The sequence below is a fragment of the Euleptes europaea genome, chromosome 1 (genome assembly GCF_029931775.1).
Source record: "Euleptes europaea isolate rEulEur1 chromosome 1, rEulEur1.hap1, whole genome shotgun sequence".
Taxonomy (NCBI): domain Eukaryota; kingdom Metazoa; phylum Chordata; class Lepidosauria; order Squamata; family Sphaerodactylidae; genus Euleptes; species Euleptes europaea.
In genome coordinates, this window is record NC_079312.1 from 129895673 (window position 1) to 129920392 (window position 24720).

Below are 24720 nucleotides of genomic sequence, written 5' to 3' on the forward strand. Positions count from 1 at the left end.
GCAGCAAATCCAAGGCCAACCCCCCCCCCCTGCATCAATGGGCCCAATTGAATCGGTTCAACCAGCCCCCGAGCGGTCGGACCAATTTGATGGACCAAGGGTCTGAGTCAGTCTAAGGCAGCTTCATGTGTTTGTGTGTCTTGTTTAAAGGGGAGTCTCTCCGTCCCTGTCAAGGGCTATAACCGGTTTTGCAGTCAGGCATTACCCCTCGATAAGTGTGTGTGTGTGTAAAGTGCCGTCAAGTCGCAGCCGACTTATGGTGACCCCTTTGGGGGGGTTTTCATGGCAAGAGCCTAACAGAGGTGGTTTGCCAGTGCCTTCCTCTGCACAGCAACCCTGGTATTACTTGGTGGACTCCCATCCAAATATTAACCAGGGCTGACCCTGCTTAGTTTCTGAGATCTGACGAGGCTAGCCTGGGCCATCCTGGTCAGGGCAACTATATACATAACAGTTTATGCCAGTGTGTGTGTGTGTGTGTGTGTGTGTGTGTGTGTGTGTGTGTGTGCGCGTGCGTGTGTGTATAAAGTGCCTTCAAGTTGCAGCTGACTTATGGCGACCCCTTTTGGGGTTTTCAAGGCAAGAGACTAACGGAGGTGGTTTGCCAGTGCCTTCCTCTGCACAGCCACCCTGATCTTCCTTGGTGGTCTCCCATCCAACTACTAACCAGGGCTGACCTTGCTTAGCTTCTGAGATGAGATCAGGCTAGCCTGGGACATCCAGGTCGATAAGTAAGACGGCCCATTTATGCACCGGGGGGGGGGTTGGCCTTGGATTTGCCCCTCTTTAAATGCGCGTTTCCCCCATCCGCATTCCCAAAACTCCGCACGGGGGCTCATTGATGAGTTTCGAGAACTCGGGCGGGGGAAGCGCGCATTGAAAGAGCGGCACATCCAAGGCCAACCCCCCACCCCCCGTGCATCAACGGGCCCCATTGAATCGGGCCGATGCCGGGTCCGACCGGGCCCCCGAGCGGTGGGGGGCCCTCCTGCGGGGCCACGGCCGGAGCGCTCGCCCGGCCCCGTCCCCAGCGGAGAGGGCGCGCGCCTCCCGGGCTTAGTTCTCTCCTCCTCCCCCCCCCCCGGCGTGCGGGTGCCCGGGCAGGGGCCGCGCCGTGCGTGCTCGCGCCCGCGGTCTGCAGGGCTGCCCGCTCCCTTTCGCCGCCCGCCCGCAATGAAGATGGTGGCGAGCGCGCGGGTGCAGAAGCTGGCCCGCCGCTACAAGCTGGCCATCGCGGCGGCGCTGGCCATCCTGCTCGTCCAGGGCCTGGCGGTGTGGAGCTTCAGCAGCTTGGAGGAGGACGAGCAGGGGGAGGTACAGGCGGGGGGGGGCGCAGCGGTCACGCAGGAGGGCGAGGGCACCGGGCACTGCCCGGGGGGGGGGGTTGGCAGGCGCCGCTGGAGGGAGCGCCTGGCGCGGGGCTGGGGTCAGCCTGGGGCGGGTGTGCGCCCCCTAAGGATGTGGGGGGGAGAGCGTGGCTGTGGGGTCGGGTGGTGCTTGGGGGACGGGTTGGGTTGCGTGACGGGGCTGGGTGCTGGACCGAGGGTGCTGGCGCATTGGGGGTTTGCTAGTGGGTGCTGGTGCGGTGGAGTCCGGCCGGCCAGGTGGGAGCTCTGCGCTCCTGACCTGGGGGGCCCAGGCTAGCCTGATCGCGTCAGATCTCAGAAGCTAAGCAGGGTCAGCCCTGGTTAGTATTTGGATGGGAGGCCACCAAGGAAGACCAGGGTGGCTGTGCAGAGGAAGGCGCTGGCAAACCACCTCTGTTAGTCTCTTGCCATGCAAACCCCAAAAGGGGTCGCCATAAGTCGGCTGCGACTTGACGGCACTTTACACACACACACACACATTGGCATAAACTGTTGTGTATGTATATAGTTGCCCTGTCCTGGATGGCCAGGCTAGCCTGATCTCGTCAGATCTCAGAAGCTAAGCAGGGTCAGTCCTGGTTAGTATTTGGATGGGAAACCACCAAGGAACACCAGGGTTGCTGTGCAGAGGAAGGCACTGGCAAACCACCTCTGATAGTCTCTCGCCATGAAACCCCCCCCCCAAAAAAAAGGGGTCGCCATAAGTTGTCTGCGACTTGACAGCACTTTACACACACACACACAACCCCGGGGTGCGTGTCAGGGCCTGGATGTTGGAAGGTATGTGTTGAACCCCCACCCCCCAAAAAAGAAAGGACTTGGCAAGGGGGTGCTTGCCATCGGAAGTGGTGCTTGATGCTTCGGCAGGTCTGTGAAACTCGCTCCTGTGCGTGCTTACTCCGACAGAGCTGCCACTAACTTCAACAGACCTTCCTGCCGATTAGGTGTGCATAAAACTGCAGTCTTAGTGCATCTGAATCGGAGAGCAATGTTATGAAGTAATTGTGGCAGAAACTAAACTAATACTAGAACGCAGGGTCATCTGCTGAAGCTGGAGGGTGAGAGATTCAGAACAGATAAAAGGAAGTCTTTCTTCACACAATGCATAGTTAAATTGTGGGACTCCCTGCCCCAGGATGTGGCGATGGCTGCCAACTTGGAAGGCTTTAAGAGGGGAGTGGACATGTTCATGGAGGAAGGGCTATCCATGGCTACTAGTCATGATGCATACCTATTCTCTCCAGGATCAGAGGAGCATGCCTATTATCTTAGGTGCTGTGGAACACAGGCAGGATGGTGCTGCTGCAGTCATCTTGTTTGGGGGCTTCCTAGAGGCACCTGGTTGGCCACTGTGTGAACAGACTGCTGGACGTGAACCTGGAGATGTTATTAGGGAGGAGTCAATGGAAGCTTAGGGGCCTCAGTGCTTGGTGTTGGGGGGGGGGTTGATGCCTTGGAGATGGGTTGGTGGCAAAATGTGACATCAGTATGCCCATTTCCAAAACTTGCTGTATCAGTTCAAGCTTCAGGGGTAGGTGACACATTTCCCTGGATGTCTGTTTGTAACACGAGCATGAGAAGAAACCTGTGGGATCGGACCAAGGGACCTAGTCTGACATCCTCTTTCTGGCCAGTCTGATGCTCCAGGAAAGGCCTTTCTTGACTGGGCTATGTCTTCTAATTTGAGATGCTGGGGTCTGAACCTGGGACCCTTGTCATGAAAAGCAGTGTTCTGCTATTAAGCTATGCCCCCTCTCCTGCATTTGGGAAATACAACATGATAGGGTGAGGTATGAAGTAGTTTTGAGGCCAAGAAGTTAAAGGGGGGATTAAAATACACCGTAGATTTGTTTGATTTTATTATGGAAGTGAGAATGTCTGGGAGAATCTACAGAATGATGTTTGGGGGCTGCTTTAAATTGGTCCATGTGGCAAAAGTTACCGTGTGACTAGTGATTTGCACATAGAAGCTGACTACATGGTTCTGATTATTATTTTGACATAACATAAAGGCTATTTAAACATCATTTTTTGATAATTTTTATTCATGTAAAATATTTACTGTGCAACCTTAAGCACTGTTACAGCCTTCTAAGTCCACTGAGGTCGATGAATATGCCTCTGCTGCGAACTGCACGGTTATACCCTCACTTTTGTGTCAGTATTGGCACCCAAACCAACTTAACGTTCTAAAAGCAATTTGAAATATAAGAATCAGCTTTAAAGAAGCCCCCAAAATGAGGGGGCAGAGAGTCCAAGCTGTTCGATCTTCATCTCTGCAGCACCGCTGAAGGATTGAAGGGACAGAGGGGGCAGGCAGTCTTCATCCCAACTCTTAGAAGATCCTTTTTGTGCCACGGCTCCTGCCTCTTTTGCGGGCGGTGGTGAAAACCACCCAATTCATGTATACAAACAGCTTAGTACATTATATCAGCTGCCAAATAGAACTGTTTCATTAGTATTAGTATCTGTAGGGTTGGACAGTTGGCACCAAGGGCTCTCTTGGAAGCGTGTCATGAGCTACAGTGACCAAGGTAATTTCTTTTTTGAGTATGTAAATTTGAATGAGTGTAGGAGATGCCAGACAATCGTTGATGAAGTGTTGTGTGTGTACCATTTGGCTCGTTCTCATGACCATATTTTGTGTGTGTGTGTGCGCGCGCACTTGATTCCCACCCCCACCCCCGGCTCAAGTTAGATATGTACACATCTTCAGTTTTTCCTTCAAGGGTTAACCTGTGATCTGGATACCTGTTAACAGGATGGGAATCCATATCCAGCTCAAGCTCATTGAAAAAGTAAACAGGAAAATAATTCACAGAAACAGCCATCTAAATCAGATTAAGTCAGACTGGAAGTAACCATGTTAAATATTTTGGAAATTGGATCATATGAGAAGAGAAAACTTACACATGTTCAGGGTTGAGCTAAATCTTCCTGCAAATCATACGTGCCAGTTGGATTTTGCAGCAATTCTGATCAACAAAGTAAAAGGTGAAAATGAAACTTGTTCCTTTAATGTTTATAAAGCAAGTTTGGCACCTGAACTGTGTGAATTACTCTAAGGTATGGCAGAAGTTGTCTAACTCAATGTTACTCATCACTCATTTGCTCTATTTGGAATGTATGTGTTTTTTTCCCCTGATGTCCTTGATCATCTTTGGAGAGGTTTCAAGGCTACACAGGGATGTTTAGCTCCTGAAGTATAGAGCATCTTTGTTGTATCTGACATTAAATTTACTACTTTTACATAAGAAAATGGTTACTGTGTCAGAGAAACAATCTGTCTAGTCAAAATAGATTTCTCCTTTGTCTTCCAGTGAGACTGGAAACATGGTATGCCAATAAAGGTATTTAAATTTGAGACTGGAAACATGTATATGAAATAAAACGTTTAATTGTTGTTTGTAATAATAATACTATTATCCTGCTTTTCTTCCGTGGTAGATAATGAAGATATCTTCTTGTTTTTCCTCCTTGCTTTGGGAAATTCAAATAGCCCAGCTTAGCCCAAGCTCATCAGAACTTGGAAGCTAAGCAGGGTAGGCCACGTTTAGTACTTGGATGGGAGACCATCAAGGAAGACTGGGGTTGTTGCATGTAGGAAGACAATGTCAAATTCTGCCTCTGCTTGCCTCTTGTCTGGAACGTCCCCTGGATGGGGTCGCCATGAGTTGGTTGCAGCTCAGCAGCATGTTCTTGGGAAATGAGATATAATGGGCTTCTTAAGAATGCGTTTCTTAAAAGTTAAAGGGAAACATCTTTTCAACAGCTCCTTGTCGATAAACAGCATAGTTGGGCTGACTAATCTCTTGCTGTTTCCCCCCTGTCTCTGTGAACATGAAACATACAATTGATATTTTTTTTGTTAAGACCTAACTCATACCCATAATATTTTGTAAGAACGCCAACCCATTAATAAATTCAGAGGACCTGAGTGTAATATTATTTCACAATAGTACCATCTTTTTCTAGATTATGACTGCAGCAGGACAACCCATAGTGCTAAGGCATGAATAAACAATGGGGCTTTTCCACATGAAACATGTACTATAATGTTTTCAGGAGAGCTGCTGCCTCCTACTGTTCAAGAGCAGATATTCGATAGGTTGACTTCCACTGCTAGGCCACGGAAATGTTTTACTGAGGACCTCTTAGAGGGATTTTGCCTCACACTCCAATTGGTTGGCTTGAGGCTGACCTACATGTTCAGCGAAACCATGTGTTACACCCTTCAGAACTGTAAATCTTTCACTATGACACGCCAACTTTCCATGGGTAAGGAAGGGAAATCATCTTACCCAGTTGAATTCTAAATGGTATTAAGGCCAGAATGATTTACCTGAATATGCTGAACAAAGCTTGTTCAAGGTGTGGCGAAAAAAATTCCCCTTGGTCAGGCTCATATCCAGGGAGGAAAGGTTGCTTTTTTTGTGTGTGTAATAGCTCAATCACCCTGACCTGGATGGCCCAGGCTAACCTGATCTTGGCAGATCTTGGAAGCTAAGCAGGGTCGGTCCTGACTAGTACTTGGATGGGAGATTGCCAAGGAATACCAGGATCGCTATGCCCTTTCGATTATTCTGAAAAACTGTTCCTTTCCTGAAATCATTCATTCTTTGTGTTTTAGCCCATTGTCGGTTGAATGAGAGGGAATAACCTGCAACAAGGTTTGTGCAAATTGTAGGTGTTGTTTAAAAAAAAAAATGTAGACAGCCACACCTTGAACTAAATGGCCCTCAAGTTTCTCCCAGTCTGTGTTTCTCATGCTAACAAAGCTGCAGAAACATTACTTTCACATGATTTAGGGCCAAGTGTTTGCTTTTGTTCGCTTGATATCTATCCCCCCCCCCCAGTTTGAAATAAATACTCATGGTGGCTTACAATAGTAAAATCCATACATAACAGTAAAAAACAGGTAGCAGTCTGAGGGGGGTTCAGTGTCCCCTTCCTGAAGGCTCAGCACTGGAACCTTTGCTGTGGCCCATCTGTCCTCTAACTTTGGCCAATCACCCATCTTCTGCAGCTAGGAGCAGTCTGTCTGATCATCCTCACCCACCCAGCTCTCTTATAATAAAGTGTGCAGCAAATTGTGCATGCCTGGTGGAGGGTTCTGACCTTTCACAAAAGTCCCCACTCTTCTGAGATGTTGGGCCCCTCACTGGTTCTAGTCACATCATTAGTCAGTGGTTGCGGAGCATGCCACTTGGTGAAGGAGTATCCAGATGCCTTCCCACACTGTGGAGACCACCTGATGGTACCACCTGCTGGGGTGCATAAATCTCTGACCTAGAACCAACAAGCACTGGGGACGGACTTGACTTTAAAAAGGCCTTCTGGGGGGGGGACGTTTTGAGGCGATGTCACAATGCCTGGAAGAAAGGAACCATCAGTGTTGGGAGAGTGAATTCCAAAGGGTTGGGGTGGCTGCTGAAAAGCAGCAATAGGATTTCTCCAACAGGAGGTTCCAGCAGTAAGTCTTCCTTTGAGCATGATCTGGTATATATGGGTGGGTGCACTGTGCCTGTCAGAGGACTGGGGTAGATCGTTATCCATTAGGGCAACCATATCTGTTTCTGGTCAGTGACCTGAGTAAAAGCTGAAAGGGATCAAGATACATTTCCTCCAGAAATGCCTGAAGCTACATCAATGCCACCTTCCCATAAACCTTGGTCAAAAAGAGCAGATCTAGAGTTGATGTTTGTTCATTAAAGGTCTAACAACTGCCTGTTCTTTAAAAGATGGAGAAAATGAACCTTCTGTCAGGGATACACTGATGATACATGATATCCATGAGAACAGCCTTATTGCACATTTAATTAACCATGAGGTACAAAGGTCCAATAAGTGTGTGGTAGGCCTTAGTTTTCCAATTATGTTGTCCACATTCTCAGGTTGTAACAGCTGAAAGGAATCCCTTGAAAACTGAGTAAGGGAAGACACAAGAACATTCAGACTTTCTGTGACATCCAAGGTGATGTAAATGATTTTTGTGATTGAAGTGTTTATCAAATTGATCATGAGGAGTTTCTGAAACATCCTCTGTTTACTCCCAGGGGCCTAGGCACAACTAGCCTCATAACAGCAGTTTCAGCACTTGAAAAGAAATGGAGGAGGAAACAAGATTGCCCGGACCCGATCAGGGTTGGGCCCTTGCAGCATTGTTAAATGGCCACGTTTGCCTCTAAAATGGCATCAGTGTCCACGAGTCAGACCCATAGACACCATGACTTCTAGTGTGGCCCTCAACCTGACCAGATAGTGATATGTTCATGACAGTGGAATCGCATGAACCTCTGTATCATCATTATCCTGACTTTCCCAGAGCATCAAAGTCAGGGTGTGACCTGCTATGTCCATCAGGCTTGATGTCTACTGAAACCCTTCATGGTTGTCATAGTAGCCTTGAAATCCTGAGCGGCTCCAGACAGCAGGGCCTTGGTGTGGATGTTTGTTTTCAATATTTATACCCTACTTTTCTCCTCAATGGGGATTCAAAGTAGCACCATCATTCTCACCTCCTTCATTTTATCCTCATAACAACAACCCTGTGAGGATGTTTGGCTGAGAGAGAGCCCAACATCACCCAGTGAGTTTCCACAGCAGAATGGATTTTCCAGATCCTTATCTGACATTTTAAATAGTATACCATACTGGCTCTCCTGCCTCCTTATGCCTGGGCCATTCTAGCACCAGTGCCAATACTAAGTTAAGTAGGCAGTCTGTTATGTAGTGAGGTGGACAGTATACCAACAAAATCCCAGTTCTGTCTCAGGAGAAAGGGTATAAGGAGAGACAGTAAGCAGGATTGGTTCTCGTAGGTTATCCGGGCTGTGTAACCGTGGTCTTGGTATTTTCTTTCCTGACGTTTCGCCAGCAGCTGTGGCCAGCATCTTCAGAGGAGTAACACTGAAGGTCTCTCAGTGTCAAGTGTGTAGGAAGAGTAATATATAGTCAGAAAGGGGTTGGGTTTGAGCTGAATCATTGTCCTGCAATGATTCAGCTCAAAGTAAGCAGGATAATGGTCATATCAAGGTGGGGAGATTCGTGTGACTCCACTGCCAGGAACATATCATTATCTGGTCAGGTTTAGAGCCAAACTGATAGATGTTGCAGCTTTGCAAATAAACATGAATCTAGGCTGAACATTCTTTCAAGAAGTAAAACCTTTACTTAACCTTTGCTTAACTTTCAGACACACAGAACAGATAACAGTGCAGGCCTCTGTCTTGGTCTGCAGCAGATCCAGTTAGCACAAAAAGATGGTACATGCAAAACAAACTAGAAGAAACTTCTAGGCCGCAATTAGTTACTAGGCAACATCACCCCCCTCTATCTATTGAATAACTTTGTAGGCAAATTCAACCTCTAATTACCTCTCCACTTCTACAGTGTGTGACCCATTGCTATCCCAATACTCCCTTCTTCTCCCCACTTTCATTATCTCCCTTCACTTGTCACGCTGGTGAGGTTACTAGAGATTTTGACCTTGAATACCACCCTGTTCTCCACACACACACACACACACACACACACACACACACACACACACAAAACTTGGTATTCCCCTCCCCAGGACTCAAATCAGCAAGCAGTGAAAAATGGCCAAAAAGAGATGAGCCAATTGAATGGACTCCCTGTTTTGCCACTGGAGGACAGAAAGCCAGAGAAGCCATTTTTTAAAGTTATAACTTTTATATGTACGCGTCTTAGAAATATCAAAATAAAATACAATTATCTTAAGACCTTTCCATATGATTGACAAAAAAGTCATTTTCGTTTGTATTCTAATAATTTATAAATGTATATTCTAATGCATATTCCAGTCATTTATACATGGAGTCTGTTTCTGGACCCTAAGGAGCCAATGAACATCCTCCCAATTTTTAGTATTAATCTCATCAGTAAATGTATCAATTTCCACAATAATTCTTGATTAATTGGGACCGACGAGATCGTCCAGTGTCTGGCCTGATCTATATGCGGGGCAACTAACAAATTTGTTATAAAAAACTTTATAGTAAAGTGCCAGTCAACTCAAAAACAATACAATAAAGCCAGTAATGGTAAGAGAAAGAACTCCTCTCAAAAGCAGGGTTCATATACCCCTGTCCTCTTACAACAGGACTGAGAGGCTTCCAGATGGCAGCTTGCCTTATCTGCAATCTTTTCACGGGCCGGCTGCCTTGGTGCTGGAGTTGACCTCCCAGAGATCACATGAACATATGAAGATGCCTTATACTGAATCAGACCCTTGGTCCATCAAAGTCAGTATTGTCTACTCAGACCGGCAGCGGCTCTCCAGGGTCTCAGGCAGAGGTCTTTCACATCACCTACTTGCCTAGTCCCTTTAACTGGAGATGCCAGGGATTGAACCTGGGACCTTCTGCATGCCAAGCAGATGCCCTATCACTGAGCCACAGCCCCTCCACAGATCCCTGCTGCAGCAACTCATGTAGGTAGCTATGGACCAGCAACAGGTGCCTGTGGCAAGGCTCCCCTCCCCCTTGGAAATGACTGGGGCCTGGGGGTTCCTGCTGACCAGATAGATAATGTCTTTTCCCTTTGGATGGTTATTTTCAATCTCTATTTTTATTTTCAGCCTCTGTTGTTCTTATTTGTCTGTGATAAGAATCTAGTCAGAAGTAGAATTACAACATTAAGGAATGATTTATTTTAATTTTATTGTACTCTAACTTTTATCCTTTTATATACTGCAGATTGTACTATGCCAATAAAGGTATTTGAAATTTGAATTTGTCTGTGTGTGTGCATGTGCCACTTGGGATTACCTTTCAGAAATGTTTGTAGTAGCATGTTGAATTGAGATACAGAGTGAGGATACAACTCCCAAATGTTTGCTTTGCTGTGCAGATACCAGGCTGGGGAACGGGGGAGTTGGTATGGATTGAATATAAGCCCTTAACATGGTTGGGTGATAGTTTGGAATTGGTCCAACGTAGGTCTGAATTTCACAGAATGTAAAATACAGCACTGAAAGCATTAGTTGATTGATTACACAAATCAACTATAGAGCCACCTTTTTTTTCCTTCGGTGGTGATTTTATCAGATTTTGATTAGAGTTTTCTTTGAGTCATGCAGTGCATTTGTAAGAGGCTTTTATCCGATAATAAACGGTCAGGGTTTTCACTGCTGCATCTGTAAAATCAGCTACATTTATTTTCAATCAATTACAAGCAAGATATTTGAATAATTGATGGCTTTTGTAAAATTAACAATTATGGGGAAATTGGATAGTTGGCAGTAAATGGAAAACTGGCAAACAGATGTTGTCAACTTATCCAAGTTGCAATCTTGACCTGAGCTACAACCCCCCTGGTGTTTGCTTCCAGAAAAGTACCTGTGATGTTGGTGTTAATTTTCTGAAGCTGCAATCCCAGAGGTTTCTGAGGAGGGAGGTTAAGTATAACAAAATAATCTTCCAGGCGCCCTTGATCTGGGATTGTTTCTATGATATGCAGAAGCACCCTTGGGCTTTTTCAGCCTGCAACCATATGTATTTTCCCTGAAGAGGTAGTTAGAGGTAGTTGCTCTTCATCTAGCTGCTGTTTAGAGCAGGGCTTTGTAGCTTTAATTCTGTTTTCAAACAGCCTCCCTTGGTATCCGTTTCCTTCCTCCTTAACTTCTTGAGGTTCTATTTTTCAGAGAAAGTGTCTCTCAAGATAGTATGTAGCTGCTAAACAATAGAAAGGAGGAAAGATCAAGAACTTCCACCTAAAGAATCGATATAAAACCCTGGTCTTATAGTATACCAGGCAGTTCACTTGCAGAGATGTAGAAGGGGGCAAGGGGCATTGAGACAAGAAAAGGAGGATGGCTTTAAAGACAGTCCTTGAAAGGGTTCAAAGAAGAAATAGAAAGTCACAGCTTTGACACAAAGTGGAGCAATGAGAAGGAAGTTGCTTCTTTTTTATTCCTTTCATCCTACTAGTTTACAACAATACAAATGGCCTATGTGCCAAACACAGGAGAAACATATTTCTTGAAGATATTTATTGTCCAGGCCGAATGACATGTTCTATGTACGTAGGGCTCTTCGGGGGATACACTTACGGTATATGTATAACATAGTTAAAACAGTAATAATAAACAAGTGAGCAAGGTAAGCCGTCCTTTGAATGCAAATAAGTGGAACTTTATTCCAAGGAAAGATATGTACTATCAGGCTGTAATCCTGAGGCTACTTACTTGGAAGTAAATCTCACTGATAATCAGATATGGGTTTCCAAGTAAGCATGGTTGACATCAGGCTATAAATGCTAAGAAATTCATGTGTACAAAACACATCATGACTGTATTCTTTGTGTTATCTAAAACATGATTCGGTCATTGTTCAGAAAGATATAAATAACCTTTCCAAAAATGCTTAATGCCTGTAATGTAAATAATGCCACTTTATAAAAGAAAGCTTACAGAACTTTACATCAGCATTGCCTCCTTATACAAGCTCAGACACAGAAAAAATAGGCTCAATCAAGGTTTTTCAATAATCACTTGGATCCCTCATAGCTTTCTGTAGGCATAAGAGGGGGATTTTTACCAATCCCTCCCCAACTATTTCTGGGGTCCTGCTTATCACCAGGAGCAGCAATCTGGGCTGTTGCAGGAGAGGTGAATTGGAAAAAAAATTGCTTCCCCCTCCTTATACCTGTGGAAATCTTCATGGGATCTTGAAGCTTCTTTGTTGGCTTTGCAGAGTTAGGCAAGCCAGTCTTTCACCCTCCTTTGTATTTTGGATGGACCGATATGATATAATTGCCCATCCCTTTTGAGATCTAGCATCTTCTCTACAAATATGTTTGAGTCAAAGAATCAGACAGGAGGCTGTTACCCCACTAGGTATTCTCAGGGATGTATTAAGAGTTTGAAAATGTTATAACACATACTGTTCGCACTTTCTGTATATTCCCACCGATGTATTAAGAGTTTGAAACTGTTATTAAAAAATAACTGTTTGCACTTTGTTTGGCCCCTTTAGCTGTGAAGATGTCGTCCAACCATTTTTTAGCCGTGGCATCCAAAAACCCTTTTAAAGCGATGTTTTTTATAATATTTTCAAACTCTTAATACATCGCTGGGAATACCTAGTGCGGTAACAGCCAGGAGTCTTGTATCTGTAAACTATGGGAGAAGAAATGTGGCTGTGAAGAGCACAGGTGGTATAAAGGCAGATGGTTTGGAAATAAACATTAATTCATCTAAAGTCATCAGAGGTAATTGTTTCTATGCTTGGGGAAAACAATGTTGTACCAAAGGGGCTGGGGAAAAGGTAAATAGTTGCCTTTGCTCTGTTAATGTATTAGGTGACAAGAACCAGGGAATAGTTGACAGAAGAACAAACAGCAGAGATGGTGGGGGGGGGAGCACTTTTAATAAAGAACATGGTTGGTCTTTGGAACTCAAAGCCACTTTCCACGTTTCGAAATTCCAAAATGGGTATCATTTGGTGTAGGAAATAACTCAGAACCCACATGTAAATTGTCATGTAATCACATATCCCGCCCCCTTGTACATGGAAATAGTATACATGTATTGGGAAGTCACAGCCAGTCATGATATTTCAGCGTATGTACATGCAGTGAGAAATTTGAAAATGTATGGAGGTTAGCCTGATCTTGTCAGACCTCAGAAGCTAAGTAGGGTCGACCCTGGCAAGTATTTGGAGGGGAGACCCCCAAGGAATACCAGAGTTGTGACTTGGAGGCAGGCAATGGCAAACCACCTCTGAACGTCTCTTGCCTTAGAAACCCCACCAGGAGTCGCCATAAGTTGATGGCAAAAAAAAAAAAAAAACTCCCAGCAAAAAACCATGCAGTGAAAAACGTGTTAATGTGAATCCCACATGGGTAATACACATGCAAGTTATGTATAGTTATATATAATTTTCTACATGGAATTTTGCAGTGTGAAATGGTCTTTGTTGTGCAGAGATATAGTGTCAAATATATACTGGGGGAAAGGGGGGGTTAGTGGATTTTGTTGAGACTGATTTTTCCCAGTGTGTAAGAAGAAGAAGAGTTGGTTTTTAAATGCCAACTTTCTCTACCACTTAAGGGAGACTCAAACCGGCTTACAATCACCTTCCCTTCCCCTCCCCACAACAGACACCCTGTGAGGTAGGTGAGGCTGAGAGAATGTGACTTGCCCAAGGTCACCCAGCTGGCTTCACGTGTAGGGGTGAGGAAACAAATCCAGTTCACCAGATTAGCCTCCGCCGCACATGTGGAGGAGTGGGGAATCGAACCTGGTTCTTCAGATCAGAGTCCAGTGTCCACCGCTCCAAACCACTGCTCTTAACCACACCATGCTGGTAAGTGTCTTAAAAAAAAAAAGAAATCCTCGTCATAGTGGTATTGTGCAGTGTAGAACCTGGTATCCTGTAAGGTGGGACTAGAAGAATATACTAAGTATAATCTCCAGCTTTTCGTGACTATCTTCGTTTTTAGTTTTAGCAGAATTTTCCCGTTCCTAATTATTTTAATTGAAGTTGAGCAGCCAGCTACTTAGGATTTATTTTTAGCCTTGACATAAAAACCCTGAGGCTATCTGATTTGCTCCTAGTCCTGATGGCTGTGGAGAAATGTTGAAAACCAGTGGGCAGTGTTTGCTAATGGCTCAAAAGATTTTATGGTGTGGGTTATTGACAATCTGTACAGTTACCTTTTACCTCATCACTGGCTCCTCCTCCCTGGTATATTGGGGATCCTGTAACTTGAAATGGGAACCTCAGGTCTGAGGGTAGAAACGGGCATATTGTGATCAGATTGGCAGTTTGTGCTCAGATCTCCAAAGCCGCCTTCTCAGACCTAGAAAGAGGTACTGGTAGGGTCACCAACCTCCAGGTACTAGCTGGAGATCTCCTGCTATTACAACTGATCTCCAGCCGATAGAGATCGGTTCACCTGGAGAAAATGGCCTCTTTAGCAATTGGACTCTATGGAGTTGAAGTCCCCTCTCCAAACCCCGCCCTCCTCCGGCTCCACCCCAAAAACCTCCCGGTATTTTCCATCCTGGAGCTGGCAACCCTAAGTATGGGTGTGCAACATTGTCTGCAGCAATTGGCAGGCAGTGTGAAGCCTGTTGATTGGCCAGGCCTGATGTACTAGATGTATGGCCTTCTGCCTGCCTGTAGCTTGGGCTCCATCTTATAATTTAGCAGCAGAGTTCAAGGACTGTCCTCCAAGTTTGGATTCAGATATAGCCACCCATGGTGCTGACCAGGATCTGTATATCCTTGTATTCTGTACCCTTCATCCCATGCTATGCATGTGTCCTTATGCTGGGTATTGTGGGTGTCTCTTTCTCCATACAAAAATAATTCCCAATTAAGTGTCATAAGAATGTATTTATGCTTATGCATATTGTCTTCAATTATACTTTTTAGTTTCTCTTCTAGCAACATTTGGGATGCCTTAGTGCAGAAAGGGATAGTTAGAATGGCAATTGAATGCAAGCTGCTTTCTCATAACTCTGGATGGATTATGAAGTAGGCTATTTCGCAGAAGTCTGGATAGACGTTGGAGTAGGCCGCTTTACAATCCTCTTGTTACTTTGTAGTGTTGGCAACTGACCTCTCATGAATGCAGTATGCAGGGCTTTTAGACTAATAGGGCTGAAATGATCAAAAGGCCAAGCAGATCAATCTTATGCTACAATTCATAATGGATCTTGTTATGAATGATTGGATTTCTCTGATTTATATACAAATGTGTCAAACTCTCTTCCTCCTTCCAACTGAAAGGGGAAAATGGCCAATGGGTATGTCTCTAGACCAGACGTCTGTGGGCACCTTTGGAATTCTGACACAGGGTGGTGGGAGCAACCACAAAACATCTACTTTAGGAGGTGGAGCCACACACACATGGGAAGCCCAAATGCAAGGGAAAAGAGGGGTGCTTTAAAAATACACTAGGAAAGAGGAGTGAGAGAGAATACAACCAACACTATGGTGAAAGCTGCCACTGAAAACATAGTTAAATTCTGGAACTACCTGTCCCAGGTTGTGGTGATGGCTGCCAACTTGGAAGGCTTTAAGAGGGGAGTTGACATGTTCATGGAGGAGAGGGCTATTCATGGCTACTAGATAAAATGGATACTAGCCATGAAGCATACCCATTCTCTCCAGGATCAGAGAAGCATGCCTAATATATTAGGTGCTGTGGAACACAGGCAGGACAGTGCTGCTGCACTCGTCTTGATAGTGGCTTCCTAGAGGCCCCTGGTTGGCTGCTGTGTGAACAGACTGCTGGACTTGAAGGATCTTGGTCTGATCCAGCATGGCCTTTCTTATGAAACATTGTCATTTTAATTTGCACAGTCAATCAGATCTGCAGTGGCCAGTCAGAAGCCTTGCTGGGTAAGAGCCCCACCTGAAATCTGTCCTGAATAATCTCTGTAAGTAAAATATCAATGATATGCTAAGAAAGACAATATTGAATGTAATACAGATATTTATTAGTCTGGTATCTTTGGGTGAAGACAGACATTACACTCTTAAGTGTGATAGAAGTGGTTTAAACATGTATTTGCTGCCCTGAAAAAAATATGCTGGAAATTGAAAATGCATTCCCCAATGTGTATTCAAACAGCTTCTACCACACTTAGGTTATAACATCTGCCTTCACCCTTGGCTATACAGCTTACCCTTCCAAACTAGCAGTCTGGGAAAGGTTAAGAGCATAAGAAAAGCGATGCTGGATCAGACCAAGGCCCATCAAGTCCAGCAGTGTGTTCACACAGTGGCCAACCAGGTGCCTCTAGGAAGCCCACAAACAAGACAACTGCAGCAGCATTATCCTGCCTGTGTTCCAAAGCACCTAATATAATGGGCATGCTCCTCTGATCCTGGAGATAATAGGTATGCATCATGACTAGTATTCATTTTGACTAGTAGCCCTCTCCTCCAGGAGCATGTCCACGCCCCTCTTAAAGCCTTCCAAGTTGGCAGCCTTCACCACATCCTGGGGCAGGGAGTTCTACAATAGTCCCCTGGGGCTGTTCCAGACAAATCTATGTTGTTGTTTTTTCAAAGTAGAACGGCAATTGTTCATTTGTTCCACATTGCCATGACATTTTCTTTCAGAGTTGTTTTCTGTTGCCGGTATTGCTTAATTCTGGTTTCAAGTCGCAATATTTTATCTCTGGGAAAATGCCATTCTCCCCTGGTGGTAAATAGGAATGACAGGTTGGCAACCAAGAGGTTCGTTCTGAACTCTTGAAACTACCAGTGATAGAAGAAAAGAGCAAGCATGGCTGCTCCCTTTTGTTCCTTCCCTCATATTTTCATTACCCACCCTTTCCTACCCTCCAGCTTACTTGAATGCACCTGGAGTCCTGCTTACTGTAGCTGGGGGGAAGAAAAAGGCCTGAAGGAATGGGGAAGTAACAGGGAGGAGAAACCATATCTGCTGCAGCTCCTTCAGTAGCTGTGATGCTACAGAGTTATGGTTGCCAGGTCCCTCTTTGCCACCGGCGGAAGGTTTTTGGGGCGGAGCCTGAGCAGGGCGGGGTTTGAGGAGGAGAGGGACTTCAGTGCCATAGAGTCCAATTGCCAAAGCAGCCATTTTCTCCAGGTGAATTGATCTCTATCGGCTGGAGATCAGTTGTAACCGCAGGAGATATCCAGCTAGTACCTGGAGGTTGGCAACCCTAGACAGAGTGAATCTCTGTGGGTGTCACAGACCCCTGTGGGAGGGTGCCTGTGATGTCCCTAGTGACATAGCTCTTTTCTTTCCCCTCTCATACACTGTTTAGGGCATTGCATTTTATTTGCACTTCAAAAGTTGAGAGCACTCCAGCGTGAGAGCGCTTGTCTAACCTTAAAGTGGTGAACAGCCGCAAGGCTCTACCCCCACCCCCATCACCACGTGCAATAACACTCCACTGTTCTGTCATCTTTTAAAAAGAAAAGTCATTTAGTTCTTCTGAAGGCTGAGTGCTTCCCTTCTTTAGTGCTACAATCTATATTGGGCCTAATTTTTTGTGTTTTTGAAATTCTGTGGGTTTTCCCTTTTCTTTTTTGCTTTTTAGGGTATATTGGACCCTAAAAATATTGGTATTCTTGGTATTCCTGAATACCAAATACTGGTGTGGTGTTGGGTTTGGGTTTTTTTCTGGGGTTTTGAATTTTTCTGGTCCAGGAAACCTTTTGGGTGGCTGGAGGCGCTTTAAAGGCACATGAATCAAAATTGCAGTGGAGCTGCTGGTGCCTGTCCTTTAAATAACTCTCAAATTTCAAGTAGATTGGACCAAGGGATCCAATTCTATGAGCCCCTAAACAGGGTGACCCCAGCCATCCTCCATTATTTCCTATAGTAGAGGACCTTCAATCTGCTTCCAGGGCAAAAGCCATGCCTACAAGCAGCAATCACTAGTCACATGTCTCCTGTAGAAGAACCCACAACAATAGCAGAACATATCCAGGGGATGGGGATTTTGCAAGTGCTGTGCAACACTGTAGAAACCACAAAGGGGACATGAAGCAACTCCCGCAAAGAAGAAAAAACTCTCTTGAAACAAACACACTTCAGATTGACACAAGCAGCCTGGCGAGCCCATTGAAATCCCCTGAGACACAGAAGCAAAGGGGAAACAGACAAAAAGAAAAGAAAAAACAGTCCTTGGGAGCCTGTACTCATTGGCTCCTGATCTTCCCTGAAAATCCCGAATATTTCCGAGATTTTTCAGGACCATTTTTTCGCTATCCCGAAAAATCCTTGGATATATTCAGGATGCCGAATATACCTGAAAGCTACCAAGAAGGCATTTTCAGGTATATTTTCAGCTCAGGTGTATCTGAATGCCCACCCCTAATGGTGAATGTCAATTTGCCTATACTCCCCATATATGTAACAAACACCACACTGTCCATTCTATGGGGGTTGGTTATCATGCTGTTATTTTGGCAGGGAGACTTGTGAGATTCTCCCCCTATAGGGGGGAAAGGAGCTTGAAGATTAATGTTTGATGTAATAACCAACTGTGGCTTGTTGTTAAGGGAATGAGCCTTGGGAGATCTCTCTTTGCACACTCCCTCCTCCCATTGTTATAACTTTAAAACATGCCTTCTCTGGCTTTCTGTCCTCTAGTGGCAGAAGAGGGAGTCCATCCAATTGGCTCATCTCTTTTTGGCCACTTTTCACTGCTTGCTGATTTGAGTCCTGAGGAGGGGAATACCAAGTTCTGCCTTGTGTGTGGGGGTGGGGGGAGAGAACAGGGTGGTATACAAGGTCAAAATCTCTAGCAACCTCACCAGCGTGACAAGTGAAGGGAGATAATGGAAGTGGGGAGAAGAAGGGAGTATTGGGATAGCAATGGGTCACACACTATAGAAGTAGAGAGGTAATTAGAGGTTGAATTTGCTTACAAAGTTATTCAAGAGAGAGAGGAGGGTGATGTTGCCTAGTAACTAATTGGGGCCTAGAAGTTTCTGATAGTTTGTAGTTAAGGGAATGACCCTTGGAAGGTCTCTCTTTGCACACTCCCTCCTCCCATTGCACACAGCACAAATGCTGAAGACTTCCTGGTTTACAACCAATTGTGGCTCATTTCTTGACTGCATGCCAGGATTCTAAACCAAGGTTTAATTGTGATTTGGAATCCCGGTTTGTATTGTGGGCAAGAAACAAGCCGTGGCTTACGATTCAGACATAACAACAAACTCCGGTTTATTGTAGATCAGGAAATCTTCAGTATCAGAGGTGTGCCGTGAGTGAGAAGAGGAGCACACAAGTGGAGGATTTCCAGGGCTGACAAACCATAATTATGTGTCAATGCAGCTTGTAACTGTAAGTCCTGTATGAAAAAATGGGCCTTTGTAACATCCTGAGGATTTTATACTGAGTAATTTGACCAAGGAGCCCCGTGGCGCAGAGTGGTAAGCTGCAGTACTGCAGTCAAAAGCTCTGCTCACTACCTGAGTTCAATCCCGACGGAAGTCGGTTTCAGGTAGCCGGCTGATTCAGCCTTCCATCCTTCCAAGGTCGGTCAAATGAGTACCCAGCTTGCTGGGGGTAAAGGGAAGATGACTGGGGAAGGCACTGGAAAACCACCCCGTAAACAAAGTCTGCCTAGTAAACGTCGGGATGTGACGTCACCCCATGGTCAGGAATGACCCGGTGCTTGCACAGGGGACCTTTACCTTTTTAATTTGACCAAATAAATAAATTTTAAGAAGTCTATCTCTGAGCAAATTAGGACTGTGACATCCTGTAAAGAGGGAAATACGATGCCCCATTTTATACCTTGCCTGTAGGTAGAAGAAGAGTTGATTTTTATACCCCACTTTTTCTCTACCCTTAAGGAGCCTCAAACTGGTGTACAATCACCTTCCCCTCCCCACAACAGGTACCTTGTGAGGTAGGTGGGGCTGAGAGTGTTCTGAGAGAACTGTGACTAGCCCAAGGTCACCCAGCAGGCTTCATGTGGAGGTGTGGGGAATCAAACTCGGTTCTCCAGATTAGAGGACGTCGCTCTGAACCACTACACAATGCTAATAGAGATGCTGGCTGTCTTGAGGGCTTGAAAGAGAATCCATTTCCCAGGATGACGGTTTTACTAATACGGCTGTCCTTGTGGATTTGCTGCAGCGAGTTAAGTGCATTCGGCACAACTGAAAGAAAATGAAGAAGGGAGGAAGCACGTATGAGAATGCTGGTGGCGTGAGGAACGGAGGATGTGCCCAAAAGCTGTGCAAAAGAAGTTGGGAGAAACTTTTCTTTTCCTGTGGCTTATGCCGAAGGGGTTGCATTGGTGGCTTGCATCAATTAGGAGCCACTGAGTACATAACTGGCAGCTGAGAGAGAGAAGGCTGGGATGGGAAGACCATGCTCTCACCTGTCACAGGCTAGATGAAGAACTCCTTCCGGGAGAAGAGATCGATCCACCCGTAAACTGTCTGCACTGGCTGTTCAGGAGGCCTGTCCTTAATGCTCAGCTATGCGCACTGTGGAAGAAGGGAGTGGAGGATGGGGGTTCCAGCAGAATGTGTCCTCTTCCTTGCCCCATCACCAGCTTCTCCGGGTTGTGTGCCATGGAGAATAGATTTGTCCTGAAGGGCGCCTTCATTTGGAAAGAGAATTTGAAGGGCCTTGACCGTGTGAGGGTTAAGGGGGCACGCTTGTAAGGAACGGAGGTGCTTGCACAGATGCTACCGGGAATTTGAATCTCAGAATAAACAAAACAACTTTGCTCTAGAGAGAGATGATACATTCTGGACCACAAGCTCCCAAGCATCTCTGTCGCCCTCTGTGCCTCCCCAGCCAAAGGTGGCGAGGAACTCCTCCCTTTTGAAGTGGATGCAAGCATCTCCTTCCTCAGGGTCCGCGGCTGACCATGCCAGGATGTGTGGATTTGAATGGGGAGCACAACTTTCCTTGTTGACTCGTCTCCCTCCTCAGCTCTCACCTCCTGAGCAGAGAAACAGGTTTGTAAGTCTCTGAACAGATGGCTCAGGCTGGTGACTAATGAGCTGTTATCTCTGCGTGTTCTGGCCTCTCTCTAGGATACATGTTTGAAGTGGAAACCCAGGGAAGTGTTTGATTTTTGCTTGTACTTAGCCTGTTTTAAAAACATGAGATCTCTGCTTCAAAAGTAAGCAGAGTAGAAGTTGGCCAGTTAGACCATCAACGGAGATGTGGGGCATGTGTTAAGAAAGGCTAGCTAGTACAAGTGCTTCTATTTTGTGACACAGGTTGCCGCTTGGGCGTCTAAAAACAGTGTTAGAAGTATTTTGTGTGTAGCAGGCTGAGATCCTTGCTGTGCCTTACTCTAGTGACTAGTGGCTTGTGCTTTCTAGTTAGCTGTGAGCCTCGAAGTCTACCCCAAAGACATTCTGTGGTTGTGTTTTAAACTGCACCTCTTCCCCAGCTTCCAACAAAGATGACCAGGACTAAATACTCCAGTAGTTCATCAGTTCAGCACTCTGCAACTGTGAAGCTCTTATGGCTAGACGGTGGCTGCAGAGCTTGGCTGTCCATAGAGAAGGCAAGTTGTATGGCAAAATAGACTTCTCACTTCCAGTACACTCTGTCTCCTTAGATTATAAAAGGGGGCATTTCCAGCGAGGTTTAGTGGTTTGGAGCGGTGGACTCTAATCTGAAGAACCGGATTTGATTGCCCACTCCTCCACATGAGCGGCAGACGCTAATCTGGTGAACCGGGTTGGTTTCCCCACTCCTACACGTGAAGCCAGCTGGATTACCTTGGGCTAGTCACAGCTCTCTTAAAGCTCTCTCAGCCCCACCTACCTCACACGGTGTCTGTTGTGGGGAGGGGAAGGGAAGCTAATTGTAAGCTGGTTTGATTCTTCCTTAAGTGCTAGAAAAAGTCGGCATATAAAAACCAACTCTTCCTCTTCTTCTATATCTGACCGTTTAGGAGTTCAAGTAGATCAAGTACTAGTGGATGGACTAGATTCACAGTACCATTTTAAGCAGAGTTACCCCTTTCCAGGTTCGTTGAAACCAGTGGCCTTAAATTAGCGTAACTCTGTTTAAGATGGCACTATCAGTCATTCAGCATTCATTAAGTGCACAATCCTGGGCACACTTTCCTAGGAGTAAATACACGAGTAAATACAGTGGGACTTACTTTTGCCGTCAAGTCACAGCTGACCTATGGCGACCCTGTAGGGTTTTCAAGGCAAGAGACCTTCCGAGTTGGTTTGCCATTGCCTGTCTCCACGTCACACCCCCGGTATTCCTTGGAGGTCTCCCATCCAGATACTTGTCCGGGTCAAGGCTGAGAGTATGTGACTGGCCCGAGGTCACCCAGCAAGTTTCTATGGCAGGGTGGGGATTCGAACCTGGGTTTCCCAGATCCTAGTCCGACACCGTAACCACTATACCACACTGGCAACAGTGCAATTCTGTGCAGAGTTACCCCAGTAAAAGGCCATTTCCATGTTTTCTAGAGTTGAGTACTTCTGCATACAATAGCACTGCAAGCAGGATTGACCTGCTCTTCAAAGATATGTCATCCTGCCCCTCTAGCCAGAATTGTGGTGGCTGGGGTTCTGTGAAATAATTTTATTCATTTTCTCATAATGCTGATGATGTACATCCAAAGTGACACTGTTTCTGAGGCTGTATTCATGTGAACAGCCTTGCCTGAAGGGTGTATTCCAGATTTGCATCCTTACTCTGCAAGTGTTTCCATTGATACAGAATGGGAGTGGGTGTATCTCGTGCAAAGCAGTCGTGTTCAGTTATGATTTCCTGCATTCAGGTAACGTGCTCTGATTTTTACACACAGATGTCATTTGCGCAGCAGTTGAAGCACATCAAGCTTGGCCCTTTGATGACAACTGTAGAGATTAATCACTCCTAACCTCGCTTTGACAGTTGTATCTCTTTAGATACTTCTGTATCTGTGTGTGGGGGAGGGGGGGAGGAGGGTAGACTTTTACTCCACTGTAAATTGCAATACATTGGAACAGACATAGGAAAATGGCTCGAGGGTGACCCATCACTAGCAATTAGCTGATACATGTGGGTGACACATCTTCATGGACAGGACTTGATTCAGTCCATAATTGCTCTATGGTTCCTCTATATTTTTCTCTGAAGCACTCAGGGCTGGTAGCATCAAGAAACAGACGGAATATACATTTAAACAGTAAGGCAATTCTTAGTTTCTGACCTGAAGGCTCCTGTGCTTATCCACATATATAAGAATGGGCAGATAGGATTGGGCTAGTGATGGATAGCAGTCCCTCTGCGTCAATCCCCGGTGCGGGGAGATTGCCTGCTCTCCCTCCAGAATCTCCGAGGAACTCTCTTCCGTTACCCTCTGCCAGTCTTCAGTTTCCTCCCTCCTGCTTCCCTGTTTTCTGCCAGCATGATTACTTAATAGAAGCAAATTAGCCTCAATCATCTTAAATTAATTGATTGTGGTGGAGAAAACCCCCTTTGGGGTATGCTTTGATACCTCAAGGTTGCTATGAGAGCGTGGCGGGTCAATCACATTCCAGAGCAAGCAAATGTGCCCAGAGGGAACTGTCACACACCATTGTCCCAGCAGTCACAACACACTTCCTTCCAGACAGATAAATGCCCAGTTAAGTGGAAACTGTTAAGACAATCACTGCCGTGTAGTAATCTCCTTCACTTCCCCATGTGCCTTGAGTAATTAACACCGCACCTGGAAGCACCAGCTTCAAAGTTAACTTCTCCGTTGGTTAGTTCTAAATCTACAAGTGAGGCTAAGCCTGGTTCTTGGACCTGGACCCTCTTTGGTCAACAATGCATTTTAAGCAGAGTTACACCTGGCGTAGCCTTTTTGGAGGTCAGAATGGGGCCTCTTCTCTCTCTTGCACCAGCCGCAATGCCAATAGGGTTCCAGCACTGTGTGTTTTACCAATAAAAATACCATTTTGGTAAAAGGCCATAGCAGGGGTAACTCTGCAAGCTCAAGTATAATCTCTTGTGCCTAGATGCTCAAGTCATTCTACTGGCCCGAAGGTGAATAAAGGTTGAATGAGGTTGGAAACACTTCTGTTGGTAGAGAATTCAACCTCACATCTGGCATAGGTATATGCTCTTCAGTGATCTTTCCAAAGAAGACTCCTCCCCCCTCAATTGGGGAGGGAAAGCCATTAAGGTCTAATTCCAGTGACCATAAATATCTGGACCTTTGGGACTTTCCCCATTCTTCCATTTTCAGTCTTCAGCAGAAACGGGACCCACAGGAGGTTGGCTAGGGGTTAAGGACTCCTCCAGCATCTTGTTACTGCAAGGAACTCTGAACATGCTCTGAGGAACCTGTTACAACCTAGATAGTGTGTGTTTAGTTTAGTAATTTCAACTACTGCCTTTTATTTGAACATCTCTGTGTTGTGTTGCTCTGTGTTTTCCCCGCATATTGTGTCACTTTTTTCCACCACTTTTTTGAATCCAACCACACCTTTTTCTTTTTTCTCTTTTATATACCGTATATACTCGGGTATAAGCCGACCCGAGTATAAGCCAACCCCCCCAAACTTGAGGCCAGAAAAGGGAATTTCTTATTGACCCGCATATAAGCCGAGGGTCAATAAGAAATTCCCTTTTCTGGTAAAGCTGCGCTTTAAAATGGCGGCCGCCATTTTAGAGCGCAGGGAAGATCTTGCCCCTGCCCCAGGTCGCCCTCCCGCCGGCCTCCCGGGACCTCCCAACCCACCCCAACCCACCCCGACCCCAGTGCCATTCAAGGGGGGAGGGGGAAGAGCCCCTGAACCCCCTACTCACCAGGAGAAGCGGCGGCAGGAAGCAGCGGCGCAGCCTTCTCGGCCCTGCAGGAGGCCGCTGCTGGCCGGAAGAACCCTCGCGGGCCCGGCGGCGGGGGCGGCGGCGA

At 45.8% G+C, this 24720-nt stretch overlaps 1 protein-coding gene across 4 annotated transcripts in view; it reads left to right on the forward strand.

Annotated features, from left to right (window-relative positions):
• Positions 1-1167: 1167 nt before the first annotated feature.
• XYLT2 (xylosyltransferase 2) overlaps positions 1168-24720 on the forward strand; it is a 53768-nt gene continuing 30215 nt past the window's right edge. For all 4 annotated transcript variants that reach the window (XM_056864069.1, XM_056864083.1, XM_056864076.1 and 1 more), the window contains exon 1: positions 1168-1314. In XM_056864069.1, coding sequence (XP_056720047.1) covers positions 1174-1314 — 141 coding nt within the window. In that variant the 5' untranslated portion in view covers positions 1168-1173. The remainder of the gene's footprint in view (positions 1315-24720) is intronic.